The following is a 25,231-nucleotide window of genomic DNA, read 5'->3' as shown; positions in this document are numbered from 1 at the left end:
GAAAAGCAGACCCAGAACCCAGCAGTGGGAATGAGGCAAATCCTGATGGATCATCCCAAGGCAAAGGGCTCCCAGGAGCTGCTCTTTTCATGGATGTCTTCCCAAAGAGACAACAAAGCCTTTCCCATCCTTTCCATCCTAAATTCTCCTCGGTTTCCCTCAGCTTTTCCAAGGATGAGGCAGTGATGGGAGTTTCCCTGGTGTGACCAGAGCAGGATCCTTGGAAAAATCCTTGTGCCAAAGCTGAATTCCTTGTGGAAAGCTGCCAGGATTCTGCCCATGGATGAACCCAAACTCATCTGCTTTGTGCAACTTCATTTTAATCCAACCCGTTTTCCAGCTCATCTTGCCTTGTTTGGGATGATTTGGGAGGGTTTGTCCCTCTCTGTCAGGGACAGGCTGGCTGAGGCAGCACCGAGAGGGCTGCAGGTGTTGGGAGGGAATTCCAGCACTGAAAATCACAGCTGGAGCTCCAGGGAGACAGGGACAGTGAGGAGTGAGACACTGTGAGTGAGAGGACAGCAGGTGACAAAGGGGACACAGATTCCAGGAACACCCACCCAGAGGGGAAAGGGAAATCAGCAGGAGAAACCCCAAGAAATCACAGATAAACCCATTCACACGTGGATTTATCCTGCTGAAATCATGGAATGGCTGATCCAAAACATGGGGCAGCACCAGCAGCTTTTCCAGGATTTTCTCAGGAGGGGAATTCTGCAGGGTGGAGGGGCTGCGAGGCTGGTGGTGGCAGTGCCACCCTGTCCTCGGTGTCCCCAGCAGTGCAGCAGAGCTGCCCCCGGGCTGGGCAGGACTCTGTCCCTGTCCCTGTCCCCAGCCAGGCCCCCCTCGGTGCTCGGCTCTGCTTTGGTTTGATTGATTTTGTAATTGCTCCTTTAATTGAACAGTTACAGCAACACTACCAGGGAAAGGTTTCAGGGCTGGGAAAGGGAGGTGGGAGGGTGTGGGGGTGGAAGGGGAATTGGAGCTGGGGAAGGAGCAAAATGGGTTTTTCCCTGTTTCTCGAGATGAGAACAGAGGGAAGAGGCAGGGGATGAGTTCCCTTCAGCAGGAACTGAGGAGGAGGAGAGCCGAAAACAATAAATTACAGGGGGAGAAGAAGAAAAATGAGAAGTGGGTTGAAAAGTGTGGCAGGGCCAGGGGGTCCCAGGGACTGCTCAGCCTCCAACTGACATCGGCTTCCTGCAGGCTGGGAGTGCTGGGATGAGGAAAATGGGCCACCAAGAAGGAAAGAGGGGAAAGCTGGGAGAGCTGGGAGGGGGGAAAGAGCAAGACAAGGTGGAAAAAAATCTCAATAAAAGAGATCTTTTCAACAATAAAAGGTGCAGGAGCAACATGGGGAGGAAGGGAAAGATATCTCTGTGTCAGAGGAGCTGCAGGGAGTAGAGTGGGGAGGCAGAACAGGTGAGCTCAGGGAGGGCTGTGCTTCAGGGGGACGTCTGACAAGGGAAAAGGACAGTGGGACAATGGGACAGTGGGACAGAGAGCAGGGTCACATGGGATATTGGGAAGGAATTGGACCCTGTGAGGGTGGGGAGGCCCTGGAATGGAATTCCCAGAGAAGCTGAGGTTGCCCCATCCCTGGAAACATCCAAGGCCAGGCTGGACGGGGCTTGGACCACCCTGGGATGGTGAAAGGTGTTTCTGCCATGGCAGGAGGTGGCACTGGGGGGGCTTTAAGCTCCCTCCAACACAAACCATTCCATGATTCCGTAATTCTGTGACCCCAAGATTCTATTATTGATCCCGAGACTCCATGATTGATCCCAAGATTCCATGACTGATTCTGTGATTGATTCCATGATCGATTCCATGATTCCACAGTTGATTCCATGATTGATTCCATGATGGATTCCATGGTTCCATGATTGATTCTATGGTTCCGTGATGGATTCCATGGTTCCATGATTGATTCCATGGTTCCATGATCAATTCCATGATCGATCCCACGATTCCCCGTGTACCCCCACGTCGTGCCCAGCTGTGGGATGGGCACACCGAGCCCTGGCAGTGCCCCCACCATCCCCTGGCCGTGCTGAGCGTGAGGCAGGGGCCGTGTCAGGAACAGGACAAGGAGAATCCAGACGGGGTCAGGGGGGAAGGTGCACACAGAGGCCACGCAGCTCCACAGCTCAGCAGCTCAGGTTTCAGGAGAGCCTGGAGTGGGGCTGCAGGGGGACGGGAGGTGGGCTCTGCATTCCCTGGCAGGCAGCACAAGGCAGGTTTAAAGAATATCCTTCCATTTAGGAATTTGTTTATTATTCTTAACTAAGCGGCTCAGACAGGCAAGCCGGCAGCGCCGCATCCACGCCGGCTCCCCAGGAAGGCGGGGAAGGGAGGGACAGGAAGGCAGATTTCCAGACTTGGGAGCGAAGGGATTTGTTCCCTGCTGGCCGAGGGAAGGGGGCAAAACGCTTTGCCAACTATTTAGGAAAAGATTTGGGATGCTGGGTAGCCGGGCTGGGGTCCAGCTGAGTGCCCAAACGGGATCAGAGCTGAGCTGTTGTCCCAATACCCAGCAGCACCTTTGGGGGGCTGCTCCTGACACTTCAGACCTTTGAGACTTTCATCTGAAATTCCTCAGACCCTGCAGCAGAGACTGAGTTTTCTAGGGAGGAGGGAGAAGTGATTTCTCCCCTGTTAAAAATCACGTTAATCATGTTAAAACTCATTTCATGAGGAGTCACAAGGCACCAGGACATTTGTGGTCCCCTCAGCTGGCAGGTGTGTCCATGCTGGCGGGTCAGGGCACATCTCCCAGCTCCGCATTTTGAATTTTTGGACCATCTGGAATATCTTCAGCTGCTGCAGCAATGGCCAAGAGCATGGCAACCCAGGCCAGGCTGGAAATTTCTCCTTGTGAGGGTGGGCAGGCCCTGGCACAGAGTGCCCAGAGCAGCCGTGGCTGCCCCTGGATCCCTGGAAATGTCCAAGGCCAGGCTGGAACAGCCTGGGATGGTGTAGAACTGCAAAAGTTGTGGTTTTCAGCCCAAATCCTCCAATATCCCTGAGCCTGGTGTGCAGGGAGCTGCTGCAGATCGTGGAGCAGGACGCCCACCCTGGTGTGAGCAGAGCAGGACAGGCTGCCCTCCCTCCCCCAGTGCCCCCAGTGCTCACACTGCTGGAAATGAGGGCGAGGAAGGTCACTGGGGATAAATCAAGGAGGGAAGTGCAGAGGGAGCCTGTGGATGGCGAGGAGATCTCAGCGCCGGGAGCTGGTGGGGGAGGAGGAGATTGGGAATGCCACATGTAGGGGAAAGAGAAAATCCCAGGAATGGAAGCGGGGAAACGGTGGCAGCCAGAGCAGGAGGCAGGAAAGGTGCCTCATCCTGGCCATAAGCAGGGCTGGGTGTTAACTCCCGGGATTAGCCAGCCCCAGGGCCGGGAGGGCTGCAGGAAACCTCGCTGGGAACTCGCTGGTGCTCAGTGCAGAACTCTCACTCCTGGGAGGAATTCCTTCCCCATCCCTGGAATATTGCTGGGAGCAGGAGCAGAGCAGCAGGCGAGGGGGTCTGTCTTGGTTTAGGGCACATTTGGGAGAAAACATCCAAATGGGGTCCTCAAATAGCCCTTCCTCCACTGGTCTGGGACAGAATTCCCAGGGACGAGGGAGAAATTATTTAAGAGAAGTGATTTCTCCCCTGTTAAAATCACTCATTCCAGGAGAAATGGAGTGAGGTGGCCACTGGGCACCCCGAGAGGGAGCAGAGATCTGCCTTCACCCCCTGCCAGCCCCCAGCCTGCCTTTCACCCCCTCCCCTGCCATCTCTCCTCCCTTTTGCCCCCATTCTCCACTTTCCCTCTCCTTTCATCCCTCTCCTTTCCTCTTGCCCCTCCAGACCTCCCAAACTCATCTCACCTGTGCCCCACCAGCAGAGCTCAGCACTTTCTCTCCTGGCTCAGGCCGAGCCTCCAAAAGCCTTTCAGTGGTCAGTCCTCCCCCAGCACTCTCTGGACAATCTCCCTCTCTCCCTGCTCCCTTCCCCCTCCTCTCTCTCTCCCTCCCATAATATTTTCCATATGAAGGAGCCTTCCCCAAGCCGCACACTGCCCTCTTGGCGAGTCTGAGGCGGGTTAGAGGAGACCCTGGGAGCCTTTAATCCTCTCTCTCTCTCTCTTGCTTTCATCCTCAGCCGCAGCTGGACGCCCCATTGATGTGGAACAGACCAAACACCAGGCCCCTCACTAAGCTGCTGCTGTGGGGCCTCTCCTCCTCCTCCTCCTCCTCCAGGGCTGAGCCCTCAGCCCGTGCCCGGCTCCCCCAGGGTCCGGCAGCCCCTCCACACCCAGCCTGGGGGTCCCAGCCTCCCCCTGCCCTGCTGCCCCTCTCACTGCTCCTGCTCTTTGCTGAGCCAGCCTTTACTGAATTCCCCCCCTCTTCTCCCTCATCCCAGTGTCCCCCTTCTTCGGGATTGTTTGGGATTGATTCCCCACAGCCTCGGGACCCTGCAGAGCCTGGCTGGGGGTCAGGGGCTGCTCTGTGTCGATGCAGCTCATGGTTTTGTCTCAGGGAAGGCCTGAGCAGTCAGGTGTTGAGTCTGCAATCAGCTCAGAGTTTTGGGAAGAAGTGTCTTGTACAGCCCGCTGCAGGTGAGGCGAGGATGTCTTTATGGTTTGGGTTGGAAGGGGTGTGAAATACCACCCAGTGCCACCCCCTGCCACGGGCAGGGACACCTTCCACCATCCCAGGTTGTTCCAAGCCTTGCCCAGCCTGGCCTTGGACATTCCCAGGGATCCTGGGGCAGCCACGGCTGCTCTGGGGTCCCACAGGAATTTCCATCCACCTCCTCTCCAGACTTTGCAGTGTGGATAAGCTGGGCTCAGGTGGGCAAACTGCCGTGTCTGGGGATGTCCCTGCAGTGAGAGGTGACAGGGACAGTCCCTGAGCCGAGCTGCTCGTCCTCAGGTGGGACACGGGGAATGTCACAGAGCCACATGAGTGTCACACAGACACCGTGTGTGTGACAGGGGCTGGGGCTGCCCCTGGACCCCTGGAGGTGTCCCAGGCCCGGCTGGACAGAGCTTGGAGCCACCTGGGCTGTGGGAGGTGACCCTGCCATGGCAGGGGTGGCACCTGGGACTGTGGCAGAGGAGCATCACTGGGGGATGTGGTAGGGGTGGAACTGAGGGATGTAACAGGGGGGTGGCACTGAGGACAGTGGCAGGGTGATGGCACTGGGAGCTCTGTCAGGGGTGGCACTGGGGATGTGACATGGGTGACAGTGGGGGCTGTGGCAGGGGTGGCACTGGGGATGTGGCAGAGGTGGCACTGGGAGCTCTGTCAGGGGTAGCACTGGGGATGTGACAGGGGGTGGCACTGGGAGCTCTGTCAGGGGTGGCACTGGAGATGTGACAGGGGGTGGCACTGGGAGCTCTGTCAGGGGTGGCACTGGGGATGTGACAGGGGTGGTACTGGGGGCTGTGGCGGGGTGGCACTGGAGATGTGACAGGGGGTGGCACTGGGAGCTCTGTCAGGGGTGGCACTGGGGATGTGGCAGAGGTGGCACTGGGGATGTGACAGGGGGTGGCACTGGGGGATGTGACAGGGGTGGCACTGGGAGCTCTGTCAGGGGTGGCACTGGGGATGTGACAGGGGTGGCACTGGGAGCTCTGTCAGGGGTGGCCCTGGGGATGTGACAGGGGTGGCACTGGGAGCTCTGTCAGGGGTGGCCCTGGGGATGTGACAGGGGTGGCACTGGGGGATGTGACAGGGGTGGCACTGGGGGATGTGACAGGGGTGGCACTGGGAGCTCTGTCAGGGGTGGCACTGGAGATGTGACAGGGGTGGCACTGGGAGCTCTGTCAGGGGTGGCACTGGGGATGTGACAGGGGGTGGCACTGGGGGATGTGACAGGGGTGGCACTGGGGACTCGCGGGTGTCACCGGGGCTCATTCCTGAGCCTCCCCCGCCCCCTGGCGGCCGCACTCCGCCACTGCACCCCCTCTGCCCCAAAGACCCCAAACCCCCCAAAACCATAAACCCGCACCAAAATCCCGATATTTTCAGAAAAAAAACTAACCCAGAGGCCCTTCCGTGGGTGTGACAGGAACCAGAGTCAATCAACGGCAATGATCTGTAATTCCAGAGTTTCCTGGGGGGCAGCAGAAAGGGGATGGCTCCATCCTTAAGCTCCAAAGCAACTTTGGGGAATCCAAAGAGACAGTCAGGGAAGAGGTGGATTGATAACAGAGTTCAGAGAAAGGAGGGGGAAAAATGATCCGAGTTGTCAGGAACACAGATGAGGAGGGAAAAATCAAAATATTTGGGATGAAACTGTCTGGAGTCAGTCTGGAGTGGAAGGACTGAGGGGAGGAATGGAGAATGGAAATGATCTGATCTCTGAGGTCACGGTGGGTACAAAGGCATTAAATTGGAGCAAGGCATCAAGGAGGAGGGAGAAGCAGAGCTGGAAGGAGTGTTCAGATGGGGCTGGAGCAGGAGAACGCTGCAACCTCGACTGGTTAAAGAGATCTTTAGAAAAGACATGGACAGGCCTGATCCTGCTGTGTCACTGGGCTGGATTAAGTGACCTCCTGAGATAACATTCATCTTCCTCCCTGTGATTCTATAATTAAAATCCTATTGATCCTCTGTCAGAGATGCAGCAGAAGGACCAACTCCATTACATCCCTGCTGCTGCATGATGCCAGCCCCTGCCCGGGTACCTCCTCACAGCCTGTCCTGCCCCACAGAGCCTCTCCCCTCGACCAGCACCTCCCAGAGATGCAGAAAACACCGTGGGAAGGGCTGAGGAACAGTTCTTGGCTCAGTTTGGAAGCAACCAGTTGCAGCAAGTGAAGTAATTGCAGACCCCTGGGATTTGTTCGGCGGAGCCCGAGCGTGTTCCCCCTTCTCGTTACCGCGCATCAAGTGCCTGATGAGAGAGGGATTTGGGGACAAGACAATGCAGGAGATATCTAGCACAAAAATGATTAGCCAGAATGTATTGTTAATAAGCTGCTTATTCATATAATTGGAAATGATTTGCAGCCGGGGTGTCAGTGGAGTCTGTGTGTGCTGCTCTGCTGGAGCGGGGCAGGTACCGGCCCAGGGGACGCTGTGCTGCTCCCGCTCTACTCTCGCTGCCTTCAAGGGCAGGGAAGGACACAGGGAGGGGAAAAGGAGGCCAAGAAGGGGCTCAGCCAAGTCCTGTTGATGAGGGACACCATTCCCGGGGTGTCAGGGAGCAGAGTGAAGCACAGGCCTTGTCCAGCATCCTTACAGCACCCAGAGAGAAAGGCCAGGGGAGCTTGGCCTCGAGGTAAATAAGACCTGACACTGCTCCTGCTTCCCAGAGCAGCTGTCTGGGACAGAACCAGGTGTGGAAGGTCACAAGGGAGTCCCCCCAGAGCTGGGACAGCTGTCACCGAAGGGGGCTTTGGTTGTGGGATGAACACACAGCAGCTCCAGCACTGACCTGGAGGATTCCACAGGTGGCTTTGGCAGGAGCTCTGGCTTTGTGTGGATTTGCAGGAGGCAGAGTTCCTCAGAGAGCCTCAGGGAAAGGAGGGAAAAGCGACAGAAGCCATTCCCCATTCCCTCTGTTGGTCCTGCAAGGCACCTGGGTGCAGAATCAGCTACAGGGAGGTTTATGTGACACCAAAACCTGGGACAGTTCTCTCCCACCAGCCGGGGAGGAAGAGGAACCCCGTGGGTCGACCTCACCACGGGCTGGGGGGACAGGAAGGTGACAAAACAAAAGCCACCATCCAGACGAGAGCAGCAACAGCCTTTGTCACCAGGACAGGCCGTGAAGAACTCTGGGCTCAGCCACTTCCCCAAAAACACCCTGAGATTATCTTTATATTCATGTTGTAACAAAACGTGGGGAGGTGTTTCCGCTTGAGGCAAGAGCCTGGCACTTCCCCCAGCTGTGTCACTGCCAGGCAGGAGGGTCACGGGGCGCCCACACTGGCACAGGACACGCTGGGCAGCCCCCAGTGATGCCCCTGCCCTGGGCCTGAGGATGGCCATGGAGCTCAGAGCCCTGTTCCTGCTGCCACTCTGCTTCCCAGGTAGGAGAAGGGCTCGGCGCGTCCCTGGGGACAGGGATGACCTTCCCCACTTCCTGCTGCCCGGGGAGCTCCTCCAACACCAGCCAGGCTGTGAAATGGGCAGGGGTGGGAGGGAAGGGCAGCCCCAGTTCCCAGCACACAGCCCTGGCTCCTCCAGGTTGCCGGGATGGTCCGTGCTGGGAGTGCAGCGTGGGTCTATCTCCCAGTCAGCCTTTCCCACCACGCTGGCCCTGCTCAGCTCCTCTGATGGCAGTCCTGGCTCAGGGCAGTGTCCAGGGCACCTCCTGTCCCTCACCAGCCCTGCAGAGAGCACAAAGCTCCCAGCACATGGAGGGCTGGGGAGGAACCTGCAGCCAGCACAGCCTCAGAGCCGGGACCTGCTGGCATCGCTGGGGATGTGGCAGGAGGGAGCTGCTTCCCTGCCCTGGCTGCTTCCCTCTGCTCCTTCCCACCACCCCAGACAGAGGCCCTGGCTCGGCTGGGGGCAGGGATGGGCCCCGTTTGCCTGCAGGGAGGAGCAGACACCAGGGGACAGCTGCAGACACTGTGCCACGCATGGCTTGAGGGCTCAGCACCTCGAGCACCCTGTGCTGTCTGTGGGCTTTGACCCACGACTGCAGCCCCAGCTCAAAGCTCAACACTGCCCTCCCCATTTCCAAGCAGGTGAATTCAGCACGGGGAAGGGATTTTGGGGTTTGGTGCTCTTCCAGCCACCAGTGTCCCCGGGGGAAGGTTGGAGCAGAGTTTCCCTGTGTCCCTTGGGAGGCTGTGAGCAGCCCTGCACGTCACAGAAAGGGTGATTGGAAGGCATTGGGCTTTCCCCGGGCTTCTCCCTTCACAAGAAAGGGCATTGGGGGATGCTGCCTGGGAGGTGGTGGAATCACCATCCCTGGAGGTGTTTAAGAAAAGACTGGATGTGGCACTGAGTGTCCTGGTCTGGGTGACAGGGTGCTGTTAGGACATGGGTTGGACTTGGTGATTTCAAAAGTCTTTTCCAGCCTTCTTTGATTCTGTAATTCAGTGGGTCTCTGATTCTGTGGGTCTGTGATCAGCTCCCCTCTCCCCCACCACATCTGATCCTTCCAGGTCTCCAAGGCCAAACCTCTGAAGTCCAGAGACAACGGGAAGGCGGCACTGTGTATATCGAGTGTCCTTATAGACAGACTGAATATCGTAACACAAAATACTGGTGCTTCCAGAGAGATGGACAATGGCAATCACTAGTGTTCACATACTCTGGACGCAAGGGCCAATCCAGCGATAAGAGAATTACAATAAAGGATGACACCACTCGTAAGACTGTGTCCATCACCATGACTGACCTCAAGACAGAGGACTCAGGCACATATTTCTGTTCTGCTTACTACTGTTATGACTTTAAACCACTACGGACGATCTCGCTGAATGTTTTCCAGGGTGAGTACCTGTACCCCACCCCAAACCAAGTCTTGTCAAGGAAGCAACATCATCCCTTCCCCTGCTTTGCCTCCCTCACCCCCACAGCTGAGCAGCTTCCCCTGATCCCCCCAGCTTCACTCCCTGCTTTCCCTCCCACGCAGAGAATGAAGGAGCCCACAGACCTGGCTGGTCCTGCTGGCTCCCAGCTCCCTCCTGCCCTGAAGAGGGGCTCTCCTGGGGGAGTTGGCCCAGGGCATGGTCTGTCCCAGGTGCCCAATTGCCCAGTGCTGACTGGGCAGTGTGTTTGGTGTTCCACAGAGCTGCTCAAGTGGGAGTTGGACACTCTGTCAGTGCAGTGCCCACTCAGGAATTACGTGGCCTGGTGCCGGAGGGAGCAGAGTGGTTGCACAGTCCTGGCAGAGATACAAGCATTTTCAAGACGGAATGCAGTGAAACCCCTGCAAGACAGAGCATCAATCATGTACAACAGTGCAGGCAGTCTCACTGTCACCATGGAGAAGCTGCAGATCTCGGACTCTGGTGTGTACTGGTGTGCAGTGGACCCTGAGCACACCCAGCTAAGGGAGGTTGTGCTCTCTGTGTTCAAGAGTGAGTACCTGCCATGTTCTCAGGGTCTGGGGGTGGTTTTTACTGCACTCAGTGTCTGAGAGTGAGTTCCTACTGCACTCGGTGTCTGAGAGTGAGTTCCTACTGCACTCAGTGCCCAAGAGTGAGTTCCTACTGCACTCTCAGGGTCCAAGAGTGAGTTCCTACTGCACTCAATGACCGAGAGTGAGTTTCTACTGTACTCTCACTGCCCAAGAGTGAGTTCCTGCCATGTTCTCAGTGTCCAAGTGTGAGTTTCTATTCCCCTCCCATGCCCAAGAGTGAGCCCCTCCTGGCAGCCAGGTGTGGATGTGGGCAGGCTCAGCCCAGGTGACACCTGTCCATCCCCCAGCACACACAGTGGCCACTTATCCACAGGACCTTTGACCCAAAGCTCAGGCCTGGCCCTTCTTGCTCTGTCTGCTCCCAGCAGAGGCTCAGGGGAGGTTCCTGTGAGTCCCACAGATGGGGATGCTCATCCCAACTGCTTCCCACAGCACCAGGCTGGTGGCTCCTGCCCTGGTTCCCATTGGATGCTGCTGGGAGCTTCCCCCATTCCAGGCACTGCTTTTGCTCTGACCCCACAGCCACCAACCCTCCCTGACCCTATGAGCTGAGTGTCCCACCCGGAGGGAACCAGAGAGGGGAACAGGACTCCTGAATTTGTCACACCTCTGCGTGGAGAATCTGGGTGCAGTCCCCTTCTGCTTAGGGGAGGTGGATGTGGATGTGTGGAGGTGGATGTGGAGGTGGAAGTGGATGTGTGGAGGTGGATGGAGCTCCAGGGTATTCCAGTACAGGGGAGGGGGAGCTGCTGTGAGATCCCACTCTGGGGTCTCACCTGTAGCCCTGGTTCGTGCCTGAGATGTTTTGGTTTTCTGAAATTCCTTTCCCAGGGAATTTTCTGTAAACAAGAGACATGTTTTTGTAATGGCAAATTTGTTTTCATATTTTCCCTAAGAGGGACTTTTTCTTGATGTCCCTCTGGTCTGATCAAGGTGAATGAAGAGGTTTGTCTTGGTGTCACCAATCCAATTGGTGTATGTAGAATAGTATAAAAGGGGAGACACATCCCAAAAATAGAGGAGTCACTCTTTCAGCCTTCTGAAGTCGGAGTCTTTGTGTTGTTGTGGTGTACAACAGTGTCATCAGCACACATGCTGGGTGTTTTCCAGGGACCCAGCAGCTCACAGTCCAGGAGTCAGGCAACGTCTCTGTCCAGTGTCACTACATTATCACAGGCTACATGGCTGTCAGCAAAGCCTGGTGCAAAAAGAAAGAGGGGGAAGAGTGTATCGTGCTGGCCACCACCAACCCAGATCTTCCAGTGGAACCCAGCACGGCTCGGGCAGGTGTCAGCATCCAGGATGACCCCCTGCAGGGCATTGTCACCATCACCATGGAGCAGCTGCAGGTGCAGGACTCGGGCGTGTACTGGTGCGCGCTCCACGAGAACTCCAGCCTGTCCCGCATGGAGGAGATCACCCTCAACGTTTCCAGGGGTGGGTATGGGTCTGTCAGGACACCTCTGTAGATCCCAGACTCCTTCACAGAATCACAGAATCACAGAATGTGGAGGTTGGAAGAGACCTTCAAGATCATCGAGTCCAACCCAGCCTTAACACCTCAACTGGATCATGATATCAAGTGCCACATCCAGTTTCCTTTTAAACACATCCAGGGATGGTGACTCCACCACCTCCCCGGGCAGACTATTCCAATATTTAATCACTCTTTCTGTGCCTTTCTTCCTTGCCCTGCTCTTCTCCTTCTGTACTGCCCAGCTCACCCCACTTCCCACCTTGCCTGTGTTTGCAAACCCTACGGCTTTGGATCTTCTCCCTGTGCAATAGCAGCAGGGATGGAGCAGATCCCTGTCGGTGCTGTGCTGCTCCTCCTTAACCTGGGAGCAGCTCCAGCTGTCCTGAGAGGGCTTTCTGTCACTCAGTGTTTGATATCTGTTCTTTAGAGTGACTTTGTAGCCCCTTTGGAGTGATTCATCCTTGGGCTGTCAAAGACCTTCATCTGGGTTGTCAAGGGAACAACTTTAGACTCGGATTTTACAGATCTGTGACTTCTGGGTTCTCTTTCAGACAATGTTTTAATGGTGAGGGAAGGCACTGAGGCCTCTGGTCGTGGCAGAGCAGCACCAGGCTGCAGCCTGGCTCTTGCAGAACTAAGAACAAGCAGTGCAGATGATGAGAGGGGACATTGGGATGCTCTGGATGAACTCAGGGCCCAGAGGTTTCACTGCTGAATGCAGAGCAGCCCACAGTGACAATTCCTCTCCTCATTCTGTGATTGCAGCATTGCCTCGAGGAGCTTTTCCAGACACTGGAAGCAAAAGCAAGGAAATCCTTTTGGGTGACAGCCCAGAACCCAGGTAAGGCCTGAGAAGAGTCCCTGAACCTGAGCACACACGGGTTATTTGTGTTGTACACCTGGGGCAGGCAGGCCCTGGGCGCTGGAATTGGGTATGACAGGATCCTCACCAAAGGTTCGGATCGTCTCCTCCAGCTCCTGCCCCAGCCCTGGTTCCAAAGGAAGAGGCAGATTGGTAAAATCACATCACAGCCTTTTGCAGGCACCTCTCTACTTAATCCTTCTCTCTTTAGGCTCTGCACTTCTCATGAGCAGAACCCCCAAATTCTGCCCCTCAGCCTCGACTTTGCCCCCTCCAGTCTGAGTATTTAACAGTGGGACAGTGCTTTGCTGCTGTTATTCCATATACCAGTTAAAATAAAGGATTCCCCCCCTTTGTACATCTGCTGCCATCAGTGCTACAGCAGCACCCAAGAGCAGAATCATCCCTGCTCCAGAGAGCCTGGAATTGTGCTCGGAGCTTTGAACAGTGGCTCGTTTCTAAAGCCTGGAGAATGGTTTAGGAAAAGCTCAGAAGGTACAACCAACTATATAAATAAAGAGTCAGGAACCAGGGAAAGTCACCAGTGCCTCTTATTCCCTTCAGAGAATCAGAGGGGCTTGTCCAGCCTCAGAGATGGAGGATCCTGCAGGATTTGCTGGAGATCTTGCAGGAGATATTGCAGGTTCTCTTGCAGGAGAACCAGACCCAGGGACAGCTTTTATATCCTTGAACTGAGCACATAAAACCTGTCCCTGTCCCTCTTTTGGTCCCTGTTTGGCGATGAGCTGTTTAACCACCCCACACTGGTGACTCCCTCCCTCTCCTGCAGCTCCAGTGAGAACACCCTGGTCATCCTGTCCGTGGTGCTGTTCATCCTGCTCCTCTTGGCCCTGGTCACCTCCACAGCCCTGGGTGTGAGGCACTACAAGCTCCTGAGGAGAGCAGGTACGTGGGGCTGGGCTTGTCCCAGGCAGAGCCTTCCCTCAGGTGAGTGAATTCAGCCTCGAGGCCTGAAGGAGGAGCATCTTTGCAGGACACAAACCCACAGAGAGCAAACAGAGAATTTAGTCCCGTCTCCTCCTGTTTTAGGAGTCATCTCAAATAATAATATAAAGGATCCTTCAAGGGACACACCAGATTTTACCAATTGGGCAGAGATCAGAAGAAAAGCATTAAAGGAAAGACTGGTCTCTGCCTTAAAACCTCCATCTTACTTTATATATATATTACTATATTCTAAAGTTTTCTACCCTGTGCTATCACACACTTCCATTCAAACTCACACCCACAATCCCAGTGCTGTCACTCAGTTTTGGGAGCCTTTTCCATGGCCTCAGGTCCAATGCAGTGTTTGCTTTGGGGTCAGTGCCTGTCAGCACAGAAAGTCTGAAATCCTCAGTGCCCAGGGCTCCAACAGTGCCCTGAGAAGGTCAGGGAGGCCCCAAGGCAGGCTCCTCCCTGCCTCCCCCCACCATAAATCAAACCCAGGCTCCTCCAGAGCCTGCACAGGGGTGCAGACAGCTTAGAGGAGGAGTAAAGACAGCAAAGTGTTCCCCAGGCCCAGGGCAGAGGCAAATCCCATCACTGGGCAGTCCCACAGCCCCCAAACCTCCTCAGAGCTTTTCATGGATTTCTCTGCCTCTAAACCCTCTGGTTTTTGCCTCATTCCAAAGGTGATGGAGAAGCAGGGGACACCAGTGACAGAGCAGAGGGCGCAGCACAGGTAAGGAAAATGAAACATTTCCCACACGGTGCCAAATCCCTGAGCCACAGTCTGGGAGGAGCTGTCAGACCCACCTTGGAGCTGAATTTGGTTATAAACAGGAGAGAAATGGTATTTAATGTCAGCAGAGACAGGAATATTCCTGGCTGGAGAGAGAAGGGGGTAATTAATGCAAGGAAACTCCAGTAGGAACAAACCCAGTGGAGCAAATTTTAGTAACCCCTGAGAAGGGACTCCAGGAGCAGCAAGGAAGGTCAGAGAGTGAAGTCACCTGTATCCAGGAGAGGTGGTGACAAAAAGAATTCTCCTTTCCTTGTGGGAAAATCTCCTGGCAGCAGCTGTGGCCTGGCACTGACTCATGCCAACAAGTGCTTTCCCTTTCTCTCCCCAGCCTGGCAGCACTGGGAGCAGGGGAAGTTCTCAGGAGGACAGCAAAGGGCCACCATACATCAACCTGGATGTGCAATCCCAACCCAGCCCTGAGGACCCTCTTTACTGCAACGTGGAGCCCAGTCAGGCTCACAGGACCCCCCAGCATGTGGAATATGCCATCATTGCCTTCAACCAGTCCCCAAGGAACGGCAGGAAATGAGGCACAGCATCCCAAACCAGCCAGGAATGGGAGAAAGGAACTGGGGTGCAGAGTGGGACTGAGGAGTAGGGGGTGTGTGGATGGACAAGCTGAGTTTTGCTGCCGTGTGTGTGGTGTTGCCTGAGCATTTTCAGCTTTCCCCCGTGTTTTGGGGCCAAGCAGAGGTTTTGCCAGCTTGTGGCAGGTTGTCTCGGGCCAGGCAGAGCTGTGGGGGAATTCCCAGGGTCTCTTGTACATCTGCTTTTCGAATTCCATTAAAGTGCAGAGTCTTGGAGGGGCAGGTGTGGAGGCCTGGCCTTGTGGAAAGGAGCAGTCTGAGCATGGCTGGGTGGGGTATTCCAGCTGTTTCCCCATACAAACCCTGCCCCAATCCCAAGAGTTCAGCTGCTGTGGCCAGGCAAACTCACTGCAGTGCTGCAGTGTCGTGCTTTAAAAGCAAAACGAGTGAGAGGCTCCAAGTCAGAAATACAATTTAATAAGAAGAAAGGTAAAAAGGTAATAATAAAATAAAATCAATGCAATAGCACAAAGGAGCACTGACAGAGTCAGAACACACCCTGAGCAGGGTGGGGGGAGCAGTCCAGGTGAGGGGCTCTTCCTGAAGCAGTGATCCCACAGAAAGGTCTGGGAGCTCTGCTCCTCTGGGAATCCAGTGGCTCAGGGCTGCTTGTCCTGTCCCAAATCCCAGATTCTCTCCAGGTGGGAATGCTTGGCTCCTCCCCCTGGGCATTGGGAGCATCTCCCAATGGGATGAGGAGTCGTGCAGTGGCTCCTTGATGGCCCATTAAACAGAGAGAGCTCCTGGAGGGAGTTCCCTGTGAGTCCTGGGCAAGGCATTGATGGGCCATGAGCAGAAGAGCCCAAAGGAGGGGCCTGGGAAAACACTGCCCCACCTGGTTCCAACAGCTCATGGGGATGGAATAAATACTTTGTGTACATCCTACACTGCAGCCCAGGACATGCAGGGATGGAGCTGGAACCTTGCTGGGTTCATTTCCCGTGGAATGGGTTGGACATGCCAGTGCTGGACTCTGAGAAGAAGCAGAACCAACTCCTTCCTTCACTTCCCCGTCTCTGTTGAAAACGCTCCAAATGACATGTTTTATTTAGCAGTCATGTGGGGAGCAACATGAGATGAGTTTCTGGGGCTCAGTTCGATTTCTCCAGGAGCTCTGGCTCCTGATTCCCCTGCCCCAAGCCCTGCTGGAGGTGACAGACCAAAGAGGGTCTGAACCAGCCTCATTCCCAGGCCAGTCACATCCAACAGGCTTCTCTTGCCAGGCCTGCTGCAGGGAGGCTGATGGAAATTTTTTGAGGTTTTCAGAGTTGACCTGACAGAAAGAAAAAGGAAATCGGTTCTGGAAATGGTTCACTCAGCCCAACATCCCCCTAACAATTTGCTCCTCGTGCAATTGCACCGGGTGAAGCTGTGGAAGAGTAATAGCAAAAAACAATGAAGTGGAAGAGAGGCATTTTCAGGAAGATTCCCGAAGAGAATCCAGATTTGTGCTCACTGGAAGAAGAAGGAACAAGAACTGCAATCAGTCACCTGAGAGAGAATTTCTGGTGCCTGGGAGGGACCATTTTTTTAACCACCAGCTCAAGGAAAGGCACATTTAGGGATGGCCAGGCCTGCAGGTTTAGCACCACACCAGTTTAGAAACCAGGGGCTATTTGTATTTTCATGGAAGGCTTCCAAGTAAATAAACCGGAACTCAAAAATGAAAAACCAGCAGCCCACCCCCATCAGTTTGCTGATGTTTGGGGGGTCTGTGGCTGCATTCCTGAGCCCCTCCAGCACTGTGGCATTGGCTGGCTCAGGATCAGAGATCCTGTGTCCTTTGTGCCAGGTACAGAACACACAGGTGGCTGCTGGGCTTGTTTAAAGCACCCACAGCTTCTCCCAGAGCAGTGGGTGGTTGGATTTCAGACCAGGATGCTCCATGCACAGGCCCTTCATTCTCCTGAAAACCCAGGGCATGGTGTCCTTGTCCTCCTTCCCCCTCAGGATGCTGCCAGAGCTACCATGAGAGCCTCCCTTGCAGCTTTCCAGAAATTCCCCCCATGCACAGCCCCTGTAAATAATTTATTGTGATTTATCACCGTGGTGCTTGGAGTGCCAGCACATGGGGATGGCTTCCCACTTCCACAGGGATATTGGGAAGGGAATTGTTTTCTGTCAGGGTGGGGAGACCCTGGCACAGAGTGCCCAGAGAAGCTGTGGCTGCCCCTGGATCCCTGGAAGTGTCCAAGGCCAGGTTGGATGGGGATTGGAACACCCTGGGATGGTGAAAAGTGGCAAGGATGGAGCTGGATGAGCTTTAAGGTCCCTCCAACCCAAACCACTCTGTGATTCCATGAAATCCTGTTCCAGTGGGAGCAGACACCCAGGCCTGTGGCTCGAGGCCACCATGTGCTGCTCCCTCCCCGGCTGACCGAGCTGTGGCTGGTCTGGGCAATGCTGATGCCTGAATTTTCAGCCCACAATGAGAGAGCAGTGCCCATCCCTGGAGGATTGCTCAATGTGCAGGATGAAAAAGATGCCAAGTTCCTGTGCTCCTTCCTTCCGGCACGGCAAGGAGGGGGAGAGGAGCTGCCCATGGGCAGAGCTGACCTCGCTCCTCTCCAGGCTCCTCTCCCCTTCCCTCTCTGCTCAGCCCCATGGAGAAGCTCCTGCACCTCACCTTGGTCTTCCTGTCAGGTAAGAACCTCACCTGGCTTTGGGCTCAGGTAAAAGGTGAAGGGTTGGGGCAAAGCTTTATCTCTAAAGTCTCCATCCTCAGAGTTTTCCCTTTATTTACCCATCAAAGGGTGATCCCAGTGCTCCCAGATTTCCTCACAGGGGTTCTTTTGACTCAGAACAGGAACCATCGATGAGAGAAGTCCTGTGTGCAACATGAAATTACAAAATCCCGGGTTGTTTGCATTAGCAAATGGGATTTACATAGATGCAAATGAACCACAGGTGGGGCTCAGGGGGAGGGAAGTAAAACCCAGTGAAGGGCACAGCTCTGACACCCCAGACAGCTGGGTTTTCCAGCTTGGAAAGAAACGCCCATCTGAAATGAGAACTGGGGTACAGCAGGGCCCCCTTTGGGGACCCCAGATCCCCACAGCAGGGCAGGGAAAGGGAACAGACTCGGGCTGTGGGAGTGCAGGAACCTGTCCCAAAAATTGGGATGAGTTTGGGAAAAGTTCACTGTGCTTTGCTCAGTGGCACCCGGGAAGGGAGGAGGAACACCAATAATTTATGGTCTGTCAGCAGAATTGGTTAAAAAAGAATTACATATTTTCCAGAGGGGCATCAGGGGATCTTTCAATGATTCTGTTTGAGAGAAGTTTTGCAGTGCTGTGGGAATTCTGGGGCAGAGCTGGAGGAAGGAAGGGGAAACAAGAGATGCAGTTAAAGAGTTTTGGAGGGATTGAACAGGACTGGAGTGGATATTCCCTGAGGTAAGGCCTGGGAAAACCAAGTGGAGCAAAACATCAGGATGGAGCCCTGTAGGTGTTGGATACTTGCAGAGCACAGATCCATTTTAGGTCTTCTTCTAGTCAAGCTGAAAGAACTTCATATTTTTTCAGTTTACAATTCATTTGGAATTGTTGAAATTATTGTAAGGAGTGTTATTAAAAGGCTCAGCCAGCACAAAGTCCTCACAAGAGCCTATTTTTAAATTTACTTCTGTTTTATCATTACTTATGGTCTCACAGAAGCATTTGCCTGTGACTTTTTCTTTCACTAGAAATAGAGATTTCCACAAATACCACACTGCATTTCTCTCTGGGAGTATTAATAGCTCAGACTGTCCCCTCTGCCTCTGCCTGTCACAAAGAGGAATGGAAATTAGAAATGAGGAACCAAGACAATTAAAAAAAAAAAAAAAAGCCAAGCAGACAAAGACCAGTTGTCAACATGGTTAAAATTAGTAAGATATTAAAAGATAGGGTGGAAACAAAAAAAAGTTAAACCGGATTTGAAAATTGGGAGTGGGATTCAGAAGGAACCAGTGAGCAGGGCACTGGTTTGGAGGTGCCACTGGGACAAATTCCAGAATATCTGAGCCAAGATCTGACAACTCTGGGTTGGTCATGGGGGAAGTGGACAGGTGACACCCTGTGGGTGACAACCCTGTGGGTGACAACACTACAGATGACAGTAGGTGATAGCCCTGTGGGTGACAGCCTCATGAGTGACAGTCCTTCAGGTGACAGCCTAAGGGTGACAGCCCTACAGATGACAGTCCTGATAACCCTACAGGTGACAGCCCTATGGGTGACAGTTCCACAAATGATAGCTCTACAGGTGACAGTCCTACAGGTCACATCCCTATGGGTGACAGTCCTATAGGTGTCAGCCCTATGGGTGACAGCTCTACAGGTGACATCCCTATGGGTGACAGTCCTATAGGTGTCAGCCCTATGGGTGACAGCTCTACAGGTGACATCCCTATGGGTGACAGCCCTACAGGTGATAACCCCACAGGTGACAGCTCTACAGGTGACACTCCTGTGGGTGACACTCCTGTAGGTGACAGTCCTACAGGTGACAGCCTTGTGGGTGACATCACTAGAGGATGAAAATGACATTCAGCATCAGTGACAGCCCTATGGGTGACAGTCTTATGGGTGATACCCCTACAGGTGAGAGCCCTACGGGTGACATTCCTATGGGTGACAGCCCTACTGGTGACATCACTAGAGGATGAAAACTACATTCAGCATCACTGACAAACTTATGGGTGACATTCCTACAGGTGACAGTCCCATGGGTGACAGCCCTAGAGGTGACATTCCTACAGGTGACATTCCTATGGGTGACAGCCCTAGAGGTGACATTCCTACAGGTGACAACCCTACAGGTGACAGTCTTATGGGTGACAGCCCTACGGGTGACATCACTAGAGGACGAAAATAACGTTCAGCATCTCCACAATGAGGGATAGACCTGGAAGAGCCTTGGCTCACCCCTCCCTCTGTCCCTCTGTCCCTCCATCCCCCCGTCCCTCTGTCCCCCTGTCCCTCTGTCCCCCTGTCCCTCGCAGCCTCCTGTGCCGCGGAGAACGTCACGGTGGTGACTGCCATGGAGGGTGACACCATTTCCGTCGACTGCTCCTACGACCCGCGGCGGTGGTGGCGGGAGAAGAGCTGGTGCCGGCAGCTGGAGCAGGGCCGGTGCCGGCCCGTGGTGAGCTCCCCGCCCGCCTGGCTGCCCTTCCCCAGGGCAGGGGGAGGCACCACCTCCATCAGGGATGACACCCACGCCGGGGTCATGACCGTCACCATGAGGGACCTGCGCCGGGAGGACGCGGGGCTCTACCAGTGCACCACCGAGTTCCTGGGACACACCAGGAGCCTGAGGAAGGTGTGGGTGGAGGTGATGGCAGGTACGGCCTGGGGGCGCCGGGTTTGGAGGGTTCCTGATGGAATTTGGAGGGTGCCCGATGGAATTTCATGGGTTCCTGATGGAATTTCATGGGTTCCTACTAGAACTTCATGGGGTTTTATTGGAATTTCAAAGGTTCCTACTGGAATTTCGAGGGTTCCAGATGGAATTTCACAGGTTCTTACTGGAACTTCACATGTCCCTCCTGTAACTTCACAGTTCCTATTGGAATTTCACAGGTTCGTGATGGAATTTCACAGGCTCCTATTGGAATTTCAGGTGTTCCTACTGGAATTTCACAGGTTCCTGATCAAATTTCATGTGTTCCTACTGGAATTTCACATGTTCCTACTGGAACTTCATGTGTTCCTATTCAAGTTTTACAGGTTCCTATCGGCATTTCATATGTTCCTACTGGAATTTCACAGGTTCCTATTCGAATTTCATGTGTTCCTACTGGAATTTCACAGGCTCTTATTGGAATTTCACGGGTTCCTACTGGAATTTCACAGGTTCCTACTGGAATTTTGAGGGTTCCTGATGGAATTTCATGTGTTCCTATTGGAACTTCACAGGTTCCTGTTGGAATTTTGCAGGTTCCTATTGGAATTTCACAGGTTCCTATTGGAATTTCATGGGTTCCTATTGGAATTTCACAGGTTCCTACTGGAATTTCAGAGGTTCCTATTGGAATTTCACATGTTCCTAGTGGAGCTTCACAGGTTCCTACTGGAATTTCATGGGTTCCTGATGGAATTTCACAGGTTCCTATTGGGATTTCATGGATGTCTGCTGCTGCCGAGGGCCCACTTGAGTCAACATCTCCTTTAGTCTCACCCTAAGGAGATTCTGTTCTTCGCTGCCTCTTTTTATTCCTGATTCACGGCAGCGTGACCTCACTGCTCCCAGCCTCACCTGGGTTACCTGCCCAGCTGAACATCACCCACAAACACCTGCAGACTAAACTGTTGTGTCTCCACCAGCAGGTGACCTGGTGACCTACGAGCCAGAGGAGGCCAGAGCTGTGCAGAGCATCCCCAGGTGAGCCCAAACTCCTCCTGCTGAGATCTCCAGCCTTCCTAGGACTAAGGCAGTGCTACAAGGGATTTTTTCAAGGCTGGACCTCCCCTTCATGGCTGCATTTCTGGTTCCCCACAGGTCCCCTCCCGACGTGGATTTCACTGTTTTCTACATCCTGGCTGGGTTCCTGGTGGCCAAGTTCCTGGTGGCTGTGCTGGTGTGTGTTGTTGCCTACAGGAAGAGCAGGGGCAGAGGGCAGGACCCAGGCCTGGGGGAGCAGCAGGTGCTCCCGTTCCCTGCTGACCTTGGACGGGATGGAATTGGTGTTTCCTGGGAGAGCTCTGCGTGAGCCAGGCCAAGGGGAATCCATGGAAAAGGAAAATCAGGCCTTTGCCACCTGCCATAAGATATCGGCGATTGATGGAGAGACAGGAAGACTGATTCATGATCAGAATTTGATTTTATTCAGGTTTTCCAAGAACTTATATACTATTTCAGTAAGGTTAATAATTTCTCCTACAATAATTAGGTTAAAAGATCATACAAACAACTCATGCATTTTTCAGCATCTTCATCATAGAGGGTTGATTGAATCTTCTTCCTTCAGCAGGTTTTTAATCCCATCTTCTCATAAACTCAAAGTTCTGTTTATCCTCGCCACGACATCCTAGCCACCAGACTAAATATGCTGATTATGTCTGTCTCACTCTCGTGAATTCCCACAATAAGAGAAGGATCGTTACTAAACACAAACCTGGAAGGAGCTGTCACTCTGGAGAGGGAATGTCCCCATCCTCTCCATCACCTCTTCCCCTTGGCGCCTCATCCCCAGGTGGTTATTCCAGACATCATTCCCAGGAATTCTCCACCACAGCCTGAACTGACACCCATCAACCTCCTGCCACCTCAGGGCACAGCCAGGGGACAGATTCTGCCTTTCCAAGGTGAGGAGGAGCAGCTCCCAAGAGCTGCTTTGGACAGTGGGGATGATTTGGAGAAAATCCCCGTGGAAAGGAGTAAGGAACTGCAGGATATTCCAGGAAAGGGATGTGATCTCCTCACAGCTCTGAACTGGCTTCCTCCTCTCTGAAGGGACTTTGTGGACACAGAACTGTCTCTCTGCTGTTCTCCCTGTGTTTTCTCTCCCATGTGATGGTTGTTCATCCCTCCCCACAGTGAGGCTGCACTCAGCTCTCCCACGCTCCAAACCCCTGGGCACTCACATTTCTTTTTTTCCTGCTAAAACTAAATAAAATCCAGCTGATTCTCTGGTTTGGTGTGGATTCCTGCAGGTCACAGTGGTGTCCCAGAGCAGAGGTGATGCTTGGGACACTCTGGAGTGTTTAGAACATCCAGGAACACTCAGAGCCAGCAGGACAGGCTGGAACATCCAGAGCCAGCTACGTGCAGGAGCTCAGAGCCCAACCTCCCATTGCCCACAGAAGCAGTGACTGAAATTTGCTTATTTTAATTTACACTTTTGGGTTCTCATTTTTAGTGTAGTTCTGTGTTTTGTCCAGAAATGGAAATTTCACGGTGAGACATCTGGCAGCCTTTGTCCTCCTGAGGCCTTTCCCTCCCACCACTGTGATGTTCTCATTCTAAAATCAGCAACTTTAGGGGAAGAAAATCTGTGTTTGTTTCTCTCTCCTGGTCCAGACAGGTGACCTGCTGTCTGACTGCATCCACAGAGAGGAATTTGCCACTGAAATAAAATATCTCCAAGGAAACAAAAAGAAATTAATCAATATTTTACTGATTACCATTGAAAACAATGAATGCAATTTGGTAGGATTGTATTAATCAAAACCAAGTGAGTTTGGGACAGAAATATTTCTGGGGCTGGTTCTGTTCTTCCCTTCCCAGTTCCCTCTGTGCTGATGTTGGCCCTGTTCCTGTGCTGGGTGACCTGGACACTCCATGGGGTTGTTTTTTCCTGTTTTCCCCCTGATGAATCACAACTCGAGGGTCATCAGAACTTTTGGAGCTGTTTGCAAAAAAAAAAGGGAACTCCCTGTCCCTCAGTGCTCCCATCCTGTGAGAGCCAACAGGGAACTCCAACCCTTCTCCTCCTGCAGGGAGTCGAGAGCCAAACTTTCCTTTCCTTTCCTTTCCTTTCCTTTCCTTTCCTTTCCTTTCCTTTCCTTTCCTTTCCTTTCCTTTCCTTTCCTTTCCTTTCCTTTCCTTTCCTTTCCTTTCCTTTCCTTTCCTTTCCTTTCCTTTCCTTTCCTTTCCTTTCCTTTCCTTTCCTTTCCTTTCCTTTCCTTTCCTTCCCCTTCCCCTTCCCCTTCCCCTTCCCCTTCCCCTTCCCCTTCCCCTTCCCCTTCCCCTTCCCCTTCCCCTTCCCCTTCCCCTTCCCCTTCCCCTTCCCCTTCCCCTTCCCCTTCCCCTTCCCCTTCCCCTTCCCCTTCCCCTTCCCCTTCCCCTTCCCCTTCCCCTTCCCTCTTTGGTGCAAAATTCTGCCCCAAATTCAAGGTAACTCTTATCAAAGTCTCATTAAAGCAGGAGGGACTGGAATGATGGATGAGTTCTCATGGAATATGATTAGAGTGCAGCTTGAGAAAGCTCCAGCCTAATGACTCGGGAGAGGATCATCTCAGGAGCCACTTCCAGGGGAGAAACAAACTAAGGAACAGCATCAAGCTGGAAGTTTGGGCTGAGTTAATCAAAGAATTAATGATCTTCTAAAAGTCAGCAATTTTTTACCACTTGACAAGAAAGATTACAGGTCAGTGCTAAGGAGCTCTCTTCGGAGCCTGGAGATTTCCTGAGACACGGATAATTCCTGAATTTCATTTTTTTAAACAGATTTTTGATACCTGCTAATGGGATAAACAAATTGGAGCTGACTAGTGGAGGGAGGGGGGCTGGATTGGCTTCGTTGATGAATGAAATTTTATATTTACACCAGCAGATGGAACAGGCTCTGAGCAATCTGAATCTTTGCAGGAGGAAAAGTCACTGATTTTTCAGTAGCAGAAGTCCCCAGGGATGGATTGATGTGGGAAAATCACCTGCTCTTTGTCACTGCTGTTGTTTTCCAAGGGGGAGATCAAAGACAGACCCTGAGAAGGGCCAGTGCATCCCAGTGAGGGATGTGTGTGAGCCCTGGTGGCACTGCAGGAGGGAATCCAAGCTCTTGAGAGATGTCTGTGAGTCCCAGTGGTACTCAGGAATGGAATCCAAGCTCCTAAGGGATGTCTGTGAACCTTGGTGGCACTCAGGAAGGGAATCCAAGGTCCTGATGGATGCCCTTGAGCCCTGGTGTCCCTTAGGGAGGGAATCCAAGCTCTTGAGGGATGTCTGTGAACCCTGGTGGCCCTGCAGGAAGAGAATCCAAACTCCTGAGGGATATCCTTGAGCTCTGGTGACACTCAGGAATGGCATCCAAGCTCTTGAGGGATGTTCTTGAGCCCTAGTGTCACTGCAGGAAAGGAATCCAGGCTCCTGAGGGATGTCCTTGGACCCTGGTGGCCCTGCAGAAACTCCTGAGGGATGTCTGTGAGCCCTGGTGTCACTGCAGGAAAGGAATCCGAGCTCCTGAGGGACACTTTGTGATGCAGGAAGGGAATCCAAGCTCCTGAGCCTTCCCATCTCACCAAGCACCAAGGCAAACGCTGCTGGGATGGATCCCCTGAGGCTGTGGATGATCAGTGCTGCTCTCACAGAATCACCCCTGTTACAGAGACAGTAGAGGTGATGCACTGCAATTGTAATCCTGGAAACATAATCCAGTGTAAAACACACCAAGGCCCCTCCCAGATTAACCCCATCACTTGAGGTGAATTAATGAATGAATGAACCTCATCATTTGTAAATAGGAGTGGAGATATCCTGGGTTTCCCTGCAGTCCCTGAGTTCCTTCCTGCCCACCACTGCTCTGGTTGTTCTCCTCCTCCTCGTCACCTCCACCAAAGGAAAAGGGCAGGTGAAGCTCCTGAATCCTCTGGGCTGGTTTTCCTGCCCCTACAGTTTGTCATCCCCAAACCCAGGGTGTTCACAGCAATCCTTGGCCGGGGAGGCAGGGATAAACTGGGAGTGAGAGTCAGGTTTAAAATGAGCAGGGAAAAGTACAGTTTGATACCCCAAAGAGTTTCTGTCCTTCATGGC

General features: G+C 53.4%; 2 protein-coding genes across 2 annotated transcripts; both read left to right on the top strand.

Moving 5' to 3' along the window:
- Window positions 1-7,919: 7,919 nt before the first annotated feature.
- Window positions 7,920-15,189, top strand: LOC310919284 (polymeric immunoglobulin receptor-like). Its single transcript, XM_083878580.1, has 8 exons — window positions 7,920-8,034; window positions 9,121-9,450; window positions 9,751-10,041; window positions 11,214-11,540; window positions 12,346-12,421; window positions 13,233-13,348; window positions 14,077-14,126; window positions 14,518-15,189. The coding sequence occupies exons 1-8, from the start codon at window positions 7,986-7,988 to the stop codon at window positions 14,716-14,718; spliced, it is 1,440 nt and encodes a 479-aa protein (XP_083734706.1). The 5' UTR covers window positions 7,920-7,985; the 3' UTR covers window positions 14,719-15,189.
- A 2,116-nt stretch (window positions 15,190-17,305) lies between these two features.
- On the top strand, window positions 17,306-22,371 carry LOC310919143 (triggering receptor expressed on myeloid cells 2-like). The gene is made up of 4 exons (XM_083878328.1): window positions 17,306-17,419; window positions 19,761-20,102; window positions 21,085-21,142; window positions 21,260-22,371. Exons 1-4 carry the CDS (start codon window positions 17,380-17,382, stop codon window positions 21,468-21,470), a joined length of 651 nt encoding a protein of 216 aa, XP_083734454.1. The 5' UTR covers window positions 17,306-17,379; the 3' UTR covers window positions 21,471-22,371.
- Window positions 22,372-25,231: the final 2,860 nt, after the last annotated feature.

This window comes from Zosterops lateralis (genome assembly GCF_965231275.1).
Source record: "Zosterops lateralis genome assembly, chromosome: 26".
Classification (NCBI taxonomy): Eukaryota; Metazoa; Chordata; class Aves; order Passeriformes; family Zosteropidae; genus Zosterops; species Zosterops lateralis.
The sequence above is the reverse complement of the archived record's forward strand: the minus strand, read 5'-3'. Positions and strand labels throughout refer to the sequence as shown.